We start from the raw sequence: 12,280 nt of genomic DNA, 5'->3' as shown, positions 1-12,280 counted from the left end.
TATCCTCCCATTTATTGTGTACTCCCTTGCCTTGTTTGCCCTCCCCAAATGCATTACCTCACACTTCTCTGGATTGAATTCCATTTGCCACTTTTCTGCCCACCTGACCAGTCCATTGATATCTTCCTGTGGAAGTGGTGCCAGAGGACTGAAGGGTTGCAAATGTTACAACCCTGTTCAAAAAAAGGAAGAGAGATAAACCAGGTAACTCCAGGCCATTCAGCCTAACATCGGTGGTGGGGAAACTTTTAGGGACAATAATCCGGGACAAAATTAATTGTCACTTGGAGAAACATGGGTTAATATATGAAAGCCAGCATGGATTTGTTAAAGGCAAATCGTGTTTGACTAACTTGATTAAGTTCTTTGATGAATTAACAGAGAGGGTTGATGAGGGTAGTGCAGTTCATGTTGTGTATATGGACTTTCGAAAGGCGTTTGATAAAGTACCATATAATAGACTTGTTAGCAAAATTGAAGCCCATGGGATTATAGGGGCAGTGGCAGCATGGATACGACATTGGCTGAAGGACAGAAAGCAGAGAGTAGTGGTGAACGGTTGTTATTCAGACTGGAGGGAAGTTTACAGTGGTGTCCCCCAGGGGTCAGTATTAGGACCATTACTCTTTGTGATATATATTAATGACCTGGACTTGGGTATACAGGGCATAATTTCAAAGTTTGCAGATGACACAAAACTCGGAAAAGTAGTAAAAATTGAGGAGGATAGCAGCAGAATTCAGGAGGACATAGACAAACTGGTGAAATGGGCAGACACATGGCAGATTAAATTTAATGCAGACAAGTGTGAATGCACAGAAATCTTTGAAGGTGGCAGGACAAGTTGATAAGGCTGTAAAAAAAAATCATACGGGATCCTAGGCTTTGTAAATAGAGGCATAGAGTACAAAAGCAAAGAAGTTATGCAAAGCCTTTAAAAATCACCGGTGAGGCATCGGCTGGAGTATTGGGGGGAATTTTAACCCCCAAGAACGGGTGAGTTGGATTCGGGTGGGAGTTGAAAATAATGGGCATGATTTAAAATGGGGAAAATGGGTGGGTTGGGGGGGAGGGGCATTAAAAATTTAAAAAATCTAAAACCCGCCCCCAACCCGCTTCCAACCCGCCCATTTCCAGTTTTCACGGAGGCGGGATGAGGTACAGCGACCAACCCACTCTCTGGAGGTGGATCATTCAGTAAAACCTTTCAAGGAGGCTGTGGGCCTCCATTTTGACAGGTTTTTTGTTTTTAACCCCTGGGGGCCGGGATTCCCAGGCCTTCTGATTCACGCCACTTGAGAGGAGGGGAGAAGGCCTGAAACAGCAGGTAAGTGCTTTTAAAGAACAGCTTGTGGGCCCGGAGGAGCAGGAGTGCTTCCCCCAGGCCCAACAAGCCTACCTGCAGCGACCCCCACCACCCACGATCTTTGCTTCCCCCACAATGATCTCCAACCCCTTCAATGACCTCCCCCGATGACTGAGCCCCCCGATGACTGCCCGCCCCCCCGATGACCCCCAAACCCCCTCCCTTGATGTCCACCCCCCCACCCCCACATCTAACACTTACCTGTTCATGTCCTCTTCCTTCCTCTTCTCCCATCCCGCTAAGACCAGCCTGTCCGGGAAACCTATACTTCCGGGTTTCCCCTCAGGAATTCCAATCCCCGCCCCTCGGTAAAATCATGCCCAATCTGTGTCATGATCGCAAAATTTTTTGTCTTTGCATTCCCAGTGGGGAGCCTGTACTTTTACACGCCCATGTTAAATCTAGAAGTGGAGCCAGGTTGCAGTTCCAACCCAAAACACTACCATTTTCAACTCCCACCCGACTCCAACCCACCCATTCGTGGGGGTTAAAATTCCCTTTAAGGAGGATGTCAAGGCCTTAGAGAGGGTGCAGAGGAGATTTATTGGAATGGTACCAGGAATGAGGGACTTCAGTTATGTGGAGAGGCTGGAGAAGATGGGATTGTTCTCCTTAGAACAGAGAAGGTTAAGGGGAGATTTGATCGAGGTGTTCAAAATCATGAAGGGTTTTGATAGAGTAAATAAGGAGAAACTGTTTCCGCTGGCAGAGAGATGGTAACCAGAGGACAGAGATTTAAGGTAATTTGCAAAAGAGCCAGAGGTGAGGTGAGGAGAAATCTTTTGAAGTAGTGGTGGAAGCAGATTCAATAGTAACTTTCAAAAGGGAATTGGATAAATACTTGAAGGGGAGAAAATTGAAGGGCTATGGGAAAAGAGCAGGGGAGTGGGACTAATTAGGTAGTTCTTTCAAAGAGCTGGCATAGGCACGTTGGGCCGAATAGCCTCCTTCTGTGCTGTAAGATTCTATGAGTGGTTTATCAATCGCTTGTCTGAATCCATTGATTCCCACTGCTATGCATTTTTTGTCTCTTTATACTGCGTACATTAATATGTCAAAACACTTATCACAATAAACCTAACCTTAGAAAGTAAAAGATAAGCAATAATAATGGATAAAAAGAAAGCAGGATAATTTTGACTTTGTGCGATAGTGTAAAATGGATGATAGCGAATCAGCAGCCGATTTCGGGAGAAATGTAAAACGGGCTGCCAATTAGCTATTACTTGTTTTACATTATCGCACCAGGTTAAAATTATCCCCAGCCTGTCTACATCATCTGACTTAGACTAAAGTGACGTAATACAACACGACAGACTCAAACAGAAGTGATAGGAAGGTTATAAATAGTCTGAAGCTGAGAAATATAGTCTGTACTGTAGAATTATACAACATAGAAGACAGATACTGTAGCTTCACGTTATTAAGAACGACAGTTTTTGTTCCTGTTGCGAATTACTTTGGAAGTGTTTCCTTACTTCATATTAAAGATAAAAAGAAAAAAAATCACAAACGTAGGAAAATTTGAAATAAAACAGAAAATGCTGGAAATGTAGAGCAGGTCTGCAAGCATCGAAAAGAGAAGGATAGGTTTCAGATTAAACATTTCAGATGTAACCTTCATCAGAATTTCATACTGTTTATAAAGTGGAGCTGCCATGAGCTACAGGTCAGGGTTAGTTATATTGGGAAGGGTTAGCATCAGAACATTTAACAAATTTTTGACCCCGATAAAGTTTTGCTTTGCGTATCTCGTACTGTCAGTGGTGCTAAAATGTAAGGATCATCAGCATGTTTAATACAGGGATAGATGAAGGTGTTGGATTGATGGAGTCTGTCAAAGATTCCACCAGCCTTGGGACATTATATCAAATTTAAATGAGCCAGTGCTAAGGACATGACCTAAATAGTAAGTCAAATCGGTGAATGCTGCCAGCTGTGGCCAATCCACAAAGTTCCATGCAATCCACCCATTGACCTGGATGAAATCTTCATGAGCATGTAAACTAATGCTGCCTGCAGGTCTCCCATTTATATTACTGCTCTCACCACCCCATGCCACATAGACTTGGTGCTCCACTGCTCAGTGAGTGGAAAGAGATGGGGAAAATTCCCCTTGGCATTGGCTGTGTTTGTAGATTTTACTGTCTGGAATAGTGTAATTATCTATTCCAATTTGGCTTGGGGGGGGCAACAATGGTGGCAATTTTTTTTTTAAATTAGCTTAATGAAACCAGATAATCACTAGAGTCGAATGTGGCAAGTTGAAAAATCATTGCAGGAAAAAACCTGGGATCTGGGAGTTAATTAAAGGCCCTGGGGTTGAAATTGGCTTTCGCCAGTAGTGTGAAATGGGCTCATAGTGAATCAGCAGCCCGTTTTACACTGCTCCCGATTTTCTTTTTCATTGGAATCTCTTTTCTAATAATCTGTTCAACTTTGAGTTAATTTTATACATTTAAAACTAAACAGTGCATTTTGAGTAGAAGTTGGATGACTCTTAATAAATTCAATTGATGCGAAATTCACTTTTAGCACATCCAGATGTAGTAAAACTCCATTCATAATAAAAAAATTCCAATATCTTAATTCATGCAGCATGTTACTGAATGGAGTGATGCTCCTGTTACAGTGAAATTTCAACCAGCTTATAATGAAAAGTTGAATATTTATTTCTTATTAAATCAACATGAAAGAGTGGACTGTCTAATAGATCAGTGGGCACCAAAATGTCTGCTCATGAACAGCCGTGTCTCTCTCTGCACACCAACCGTTCCCTGTAAAAATGTGAATTAGGGAGCTCCATCAATGGTTCAATTAGTAAATGCCCTTCCCACTGTGGGAATGAACCGTACAGATCAGGAAGGTCCCAGTTTTGATCCACAGTCCATGCCACATTAGCTGGTCTCAGCAGTATATTGGTTTTAGTGTCCTTGAGTTAAGGAAGGAAAAAATCAGCCAGACATCGAGATCCTGATCACTTTTCAATGACTACTGCTGGAAAGTGCACCTGTGTGGACACTTCCCGTTATATATGTCGGATGAAAAGAGGATCCAGCTTTGCTTTAACTGCACCGTGGTCAACTAGCCTGCCCATACTCACTGTCTAGATTTACACTTGAAGAATGATCATTTAGATGAGGTACCAGAGGGTGGCCAGTAGTTGTGTATCTCAGCACAAGTCAGTACTTGTAGGAGAGGAGTGTTTGCCCGGTTCAATCCAAAATAAAAAATCCCACAGCAACGCAATCTTTTTTCCTCTTTTGTAAAGTTTCAGCTTGGAATTTCAACCTGAAAATCAGTGAACACAGAAGCTTTATTATACTAGGCAGCCTTGGAATCCATATCAAAAGTACAGTCACTTCAGGTGAGCTGGTTGTTTAATGCAACTGAACTTGAACTGACTGCTTTTTCCCTTTGATGAATCTGTCAGTCAGTTTAACATTCATTCGACCTGCTCCTGATATCAGAAAGTGCTTTTCAAGCAAACAAAATTTCACTAGCAGTTTATTGCATTACAATAAAAACTTTCCAATGTTATTAAAATGAAATAATGAAATAAGCTATTTTGTTCCAAGCTGTCAGTATCAGTCTATAAAAGACCCAGAGAAATATAGAAGGAATTACTGTTTCCTCAGCAACACCAGAAGCAAGTAAAAAGGACCAAACAGCAAAATGGTTTCTTGACACTTCCCACTGCTTTCCGAAGGTCTTTTTAAATTGAATTCTCAATAATCCATTGTCTGTTTTCCTCCAACTCTACATTCTGGAAGATTTTGCTTTGAGGTAAACCTGCTCAAATATATACTTTTTTTATATATCTTATTGCTTCAGGTACTCCCACGTCAAACTTGTGGCCTTTTCACCCATACCATATTCTACAAGGAATACCCCGGAGGCCCAAAAGAACTGGACAAAAGCATCAGGGGAGGAGAACTTTTTCTCACTGTGCTCCTTAATCCAGTAAGTGTTTAAACTATCTATCATTGTAAACCTTAGTGATGGCAAAGAGAATCTAGGCTAACCCTAAAGCTTCCCCCTAGCCCTGAATTCACGTCTTTCTCTAATTTCTCTCCGATGCCCCTCATGCCCTCACCAAGCCTATCTTATCCATGAGACCCACCTCCTGCTCTCTTGACCTTATTCCCACTAAACTGCTGACCACCCAACATCCCTTCCTGGCCCCCATGCTAGCAGATATTGTAAACGTTTCCCTGATAGGGTGAGATGAAGTAGGGAGGGAGGAGGCTCGTGTGGAGCATAAACACCGGCACAGACCTGGAGGGTCGAATGGCATGTTTCTGTGCTGTACACTCTATGTAATTCTATGTAATTTGAATGCTCTCCTGGTCGGCCTTCCATCTTCCGCCCTCCATAAATTTGAGCTCATGCAAAACTCTGCTGCCCATATCCTAAATCTCACAAAGTCCCGTTCACCCATTATTGGCCTACATTGACCTATATTGGAGACCGGTCCACCACCACCTCGAATTCTCAGCCTTGTGTTCAAATCGATACATGGCCTCACCTCTCCCTATCTCTGTAACCTCCTCCAGCCCTAAAACCCTCCGAGATCTCTGTGATCCTCCAATTCTGGCCTCTTGTGCAACCCCGACTTCCTTTGCCCCACCATTAGCGGCCGTACCTTCGACTGCCTAGGCCCTAAGCTCTGGAATTCTCTCCCTAAACCTCTTTGCCTCTCCACCTCTCTCTCCTATTTTAAGACACAACTTAAAACTTAACTCTTTAACCAAGGTTTTAGTCACCTGTCCTAATATCTCCTTCTTTGGCTCGGTGTCAATTTACTTGTCTGATTTTGCTCCTGTAAAACTCCTTGAGACGTTGCGCTATGTTAAAGGTGCTACATAAATGCCGTTGTTGTTGATGTTGTTGCTTCAGTGAATAAATGCATCATGTGGAGTAGCTTCGAGCCATTGGTAACAGGAATGTCTCTCAGGTTCAATTCCTGGTCTCTCTAGGTTAGCTGATCTCAGTGTCCCCAGACTTTGGAGAGAGCACAAAAACTGGCCAATGTTCCTGTGTCCCATTAACACCCAGTGACAGCTGCTGGAAAGTGTGTACTTTAGGACATCGGGTGAAGACAGGACCAATCTCAGCTGTGATGCCATCCACAGTCATTGTTTAGGCTGACACGTGAAGAGTGGATACTTGGACAAAGTATTGGAGGGCTGATAGTTTCATTCACATAACGGAGAGGAGGGGTAATGTTAAAAATGTGAAAACAGTCCTGCAATATTATTAACATAACTACCAATAATGTAAACATATGAAAAGAAGGACAAGAAAAGACCATCAGACAATCAGGCCTTTGCATTACATAGTCCAAGCTTGTGCTCCATGCTCTTCAATCACTACTGATGATGGGGAGGCTAAAAAAAACTGTGGCCAATTTCAGGAAAAACTCTAGGAAATTCTTCCCAACATCCCTACGGCAATCGAACAACTCCAAGCCACTATGGCTACCTACAACGCAACATTAGGAAGGATGTCAAGGCCTTGGAGAGGGGGGCAGAGGAAATTTACCAGAAAGGTACCAGGGATGATGGACTTCAGTTATGGGGAGAGACTAGGGGGGTTAAATTGGATAACCCCTGAAAACGGGCAGGGTATGCAATTAACCCGCGCCTGGTCATTGTGATGCAGGCAGCACGTTATATTTGTGCTGTTTTAAATGATTGCTGCGTGCAGCCAGCGTTACCTGCACTGTTGATTGGCTGCATGCACCAGCAGGGGGCCCGATATAGTGAGTGGCTCGCGCTTCTTAAAGGCAGCCTGCACCTCTTAAAGGGGACTTGTGGCTGCAAGAAGTGGTGGGAATCACTTGTGAAGGCTGATGGGCATACACAACCAAATGCTTGGTGCACTGGAAAGCCTGCCAGAAAGACTGCGCACAATGTCAAGGAGCATGGAGGAGTCCAGCTCCAACATGGCATAGGGCTTTACGCAGAGCTTGGAGCCCATCCTTTTCAATATGGGTGGTCACCTCCGTCAGCACACCTGTGGAACCCACCATGATGCAGCTTCTGGTGACCGATGCCACAGCTTCCATTGCAGCACAAACATGTTCCATCAAAGGTCTGACTGCTGCGTTTGGAGCTCAGACTGCTGCCTTGGAAGCCCAGACTGCTGCCTTGGAAGCTCAGACTGCTGCTATCAAGGCTTTGAGTACCACTGTTGAAAGGGGCTTCCAGGGTGTATTAGCAGTCCAGCAATCTGTTCTCCAACAGATCACCAGGATTACTGAGGCGCTGCCCTGGGAGAGTGGCAGTGGCTCCATGGAAGACGAACCTGCTGTCCTCTCTCAGGATGACAGCATTCCTGCTCCCACTCCTGCCACTCTTCCAGTGTCCCTGCCGTTGCCTGTCAGGCAGGCAGCCCTGACTGCTGCAGCCCAGGCTGAGCTGGTGCAGTCTGAAGCCGGGCCCCCTCGATCCAGAGCTGCTCGAAGTCGTCCTCCAAGGCCATCTGCAGTCTCCTCAATTGAAGGTCACCAGCCTTCCACCATCCATGCTGCAGCCACTGGGGAAGCATCTCATAAGAGCACTAGGAAAGGTAAAGGCACACGAAAGACAGGCACTAAGAAAATGCACAAGGGTGAATAGTCTCATTTTGTTTGCATAATTTCATGTATTAATTTATAAATGTGGATTTGAATTCGCCTTTGGTGGTGGTTTTTATTTCTGCGATGAGCTGAGGGAGGAACCAATGTTTAATCATAAGGAGGACAATTTGATGGTCATGTGGGAGAGGAAAGGTAAGGAGTGTGGGACTGTGGGTGAATGGGGAGGTGTTGTTGAGGTTATTGATATCGCTCATTAATAATCTGATCACATAGAGCTGTGGCAGACAGGGCCTATCTATGTTGTAGCCTCCCTTCCTCTTCCTCTACTTCCTGTTGTATTTCCTCCTCCTCCGCCTCCTCCTCCTCTTCCTCATGCCCCTGCTACTCAGGTTCTTGCCTGATAGGCAGTTGAAAGGGCTGCTTCCTCACAATGGCCGGCTTGTGCAGCATGCAGCATATTACGACAAATCTTGGTATCCACTCAGCTGAGTACTGCAGGGCTCCTCCAGAGCGGACCAGGCAGGGTAAGCATTGCTTGAGGACACCTATGGTGTGCTCGATGATGTTCCTTGTGGCAGAATGGCTCTCGTTGTAGGCCTGCTGTGCACGAGTGCATGGGTCTGGAGTCATGAGCCATATCATGAGGGGATAACCCTTGTCGCCCAATAGCCAGCCTTTGACTTGCTGTGCTGGTTGAAATACAGATGGAGCAGAGGACTGCCGCAGAGTGAATGAATCATGACTGCTGCCAGGATAGTGGGCATTCACCTGCATGATGCGCTGCCTGTGATTGCACACCAACTGCACATTGAGGGAACGGAATCACTCTGTTCATGAATATGCACGAGTTCAGATGAGAAACATGCAAGGGAATGTGCGTGCAGTCAATGGCACCCATGGGGAAGCCTTCAATGCCAGCAAAACTCATGCTCGCTCCTCCTGCTTATCTCTGGCAAGAGGGAATGAGATGAATGTGTTTCTCATTATATAGAGAGCCTCAGTGACCTCCCTTATACTGCACTGCAAACCGTGAGATGTCGCTTATATCTCCAGTAGCACACTGAAAGGAGCCAGAACTATAAAAAATTAAGAGCCACGGTCACCTTGACAGCCACAGGAAATACTGTCCTTGCTCTGCTTTGAGGCTGCAGCAATTGACAAATTTCTGTCATGACCTCTTTTGTGAACTGAAGACGTCTGATGCACTGGTCATCACTGAAGTTGAGGTAAGATACTTGCTCCCTGAAGACCCTCTGTGGACATGGCCTCCTGCTGAGTGCCCTGCTCCTCCTCCACCCTCTTCTAGCAGCTTGCCCTGCTCTGCGTGGCCTCTCTTCATTCACCCAGTCATGTTCAATTCCCAGAGGAAGCCCTGCCAGGTCACCCATGTCTGTAACCAACTTTTTTTGGCACAATATTTTAAATGGCACAAAGAATACAGCAAAACCAGCCAGACCACTCTGCTTGTAGCCTATTGAAACGTTATCCTAGTCAAGGAAACCTCCAAAAACACATACAATTGCACCAGCAACCAGAAGAAATAATCCAGGAACTAACCTGTGAGTACTTCATGATCTCTTTAAATAGCGCTGGTGGTGGGGGGGGGTCCATTAGGCCCTTAAGTCCTGTTCTGCTGTGCGGAGTTAAGACAGGATGTTGGATAATCAGTGTTGTACACTGATTCGCATCATAGTCTCCCTACTCTGCATACTGCCGGTGTTAGGCATGCGCGCAAGCTCCTTTACCAAGATGGCGTCCTGCGCATCTCGTACCCCATTTTTGGGACTTAGGTGTCTGCGTACTCCCAAAAAAACAGGCACTACATGGCTCAATTTCACCCTCTAGAGATGCTGGGATTGTTCTCCTTAGAGCTGGGAAGGTTAAGGGGAGATTTAATAGAGGTGTTCAAATTTATATGAGGTTTTGATATAGTAAATAGGGAGAAACTGTTTCCACTGGCAGGAGGGTTGGAGACCAGGTGACACAGATTTAAGATAATTGTCAAAAAAACTAGAGGGTAGATTAGGAGAATTTTTATTATTATGATCTGGAATGCACTGCCTGAAAGGGTGGTGGAAGCAGATTCAATAGTAACTTTCTAAAGGGAATTAGATATATAATTGAAAGGGAGAAATTTGCAGGGCCATGGGGAAAAAGCAAAGGAGTGGGACTAATCGGGTGGCTCTTTAGAGAACCGGCAGACACAATGGACCAAATATCATCCTTCTGAGGAGCGGAGGAGGGTGGGTCAGTGGGTGCACGGTAAACCCAAATAATAAAAACTTACCGTTCCCCATGCGATCGTGCCTTAATTGCTGGCCATTGATCTTGTTTCCGGGTTTGCCGTCCGAAAGCTGCTCAGTGGGTGGACTGCGCACCCGCGTGACAGGCTGTCAGCTGGAGCTTCTAGATTTAAAGGGCCATTGCTCCAATGGATTATGCTGGAGCAAAGAGCCACAAAACCCAATGGAGCAGCACAGGGGCAAGGCTGCTCCAAGATTTAATGATGTCTCACTTCAGCTGCTACTGGCCAGGGTGAGGAGGAGGAGGGAAATATTTTACCCGGCCGACAGGAGGAAGTGCCCTGCCTCTGCCATCAAGAAGGTCTGGCTCGAGGTGCCAGAAGAGGTCACCAGCAGGAGCAACATATCCTGCATTTGGTCTGGTGCAGGAAGCGTTTCAATGACCTAACTAGGTCAGTAAAAGTGAGTACACTTACTGATTCTCCTGCATTCTGTGCTGCACATCACCATCCCCGAACTCATTCTGCACTGCCAACACTACTCTATCACATCACTCCTCACACCCAATTAAGGATCATCCTCAACTTACCTGCCCTTCCTGAGCACTTCCTCACCTCCCCATTTGTGATCCCACCACTAACACTCACCCCAATCCTGATCCAATGTGATGGCTCTGTCTGATACTCACCCTCTGATGCACCTCTTTCACGGTCAGCCTCACCCAAAGCAATGCATTCATCGATTGGCCATTTCACCCTCACTCACTCACACCTCTGTACTTTCTCCCCTTCCAGGAGAAAAGAGCACAAAATGCACGCGAGAGGGCGAGGACTGAAGGGGGGTCACAACAAATAGTGGTCCTCACAGAGCCGGTCGAGGAAGCGCTGGAGATCAGCCACACCCTCGAGTGCCTGTCCGTCAGTGACGCTGAGACTGGCACCCCACAAACCTCTTGAGACACAACTTCAACATTCATCAGACACAACATGAATTGATGACAACAATGCTTGGCATGTTCAGAACCTCAGTATGCTCTTCGCAACATGACACATCTGTGATGATGCTTAATATTGCCTTCTGTTCTCTTTCAGTCCCTTCAAAGACTGCAGTGACGGGAGAGGGCGATTCCTCAGAGGAGCTCCAGGCCTCTGAGGGCACACCGTCACATCTTACCGAACCATCCACCAGCGCAGATATTCACACCTTGGTGGGTCCTAGAAGTCAATTAGTTAGGTTGGCATCTTATGAATCACCACACACAAGTGAGCACAAGCAGACACTGGTGGCAGGGGCAGCTGTGGAGAGTCCGCTTCGGCGGGCATACTCCTCTCTGTTCAGCTGGAGGCAGGTGCTGAATCCCAGGATCATCCTTTAAAAGGAGAATGATCGAGGGACAACAGCACATTTGCGAGGTACTGGAACAGGTGCCATGCACACTCTCCACAATAGAGCAGAGGATGAAGGAATCCAATTCCTGCATTAGTGAAATGGTGGCACAGGTACACGAGGGAATCTCTGAGATAGTGTCACAGGGACGTGAGGAGCTGTCTGAGATAGTTTCGCACATAACTGCAGAAATGACTGAGATAGTGTCGCAAGTAAGTGCGGGAATGTCTGCAATGGAGAGAGGGCTAGCCTCCATTGAGCTTCAAGCATGGCTCACAAATGAGTCCATTCGGGCCCTGACAATGGCCATTCGGATTCAGGGTGAACAATATTCTACCACCTTAAACAGGCAGACAGGAATTTTACAACTGGGCTTCCAAGGCATCATACATGTCCTTCAAACTGTTCTCCAGCAGGGTGGTAGGAGAGGGATGATGGCGAAAGGGGACATGGAAGTGGGGACGCCACTCAAAGCTCTCCCACGTCTCACCCGTTGCCCCCCTCTCAACCAGTACCCGCAATGCTGCCTCCTCTCCAGGTGGCTAAGTCTACCCCTGCACAGGTGCAGATGGAGCAGTTTTTGGAGGGGCCCTCATGGGCTCCAAAACCCAGAGGGCGTAGACCAAAAGCATCTAAGCACTCCGGCCATGGAAATGAGCAACCTGCCACTACCTTTGCTGCAGTCATAGGAGATGCACCATG

General features: G+C 46.1%; 1 protein-coding gene across 3 annotated transcripts in view; it reads left to right on the top strand.

The window, feature by feature from the left end:
* LOC137325736 (bifunctional heparan sulfate N-deacetylase/N-sulfotransferase 4-like) overlaps positions 1-12,280 on the top strand; it is a 505,664-nt gene that overhangs the window by 419,568 nt on the left and 73,816 nt on the right. For all 3 annotated transcript variants that reach the window (XM_067990926.1, XM_067990927.1, XM_067990928.1), the window contains one exon: positions 5,201-5,329. In XM_067990926.1, coding sequence (XP_067847027.1) covers positions 5,201-5,329 — 129 coding nt within the window. The remainder of the gene's footprint in view (positions 1-5,200; positions 5,330-12,280) is intronic.

This window comes from Heptranchias perlo, chromosome 1, assembly GCF_035084215.1.
Source record: "Heptranchias perlo isolate sHepPer1 chromosome 1, sHepPer1.hap1, whole genome shotgun sequence".
NCBI classification, from domain to species: domain Eukaryota; kingdom Metazoa; phylum Chordata; class Chondrichthyes; order Hexanchiformes; family Hexanchidae; genus Heptranchias; species Heptranchias perlo.
Note: the sequence above shows the minus strand (reverse complement) of the source record. Positions and strands in the feature narration are given on the sequence as shown.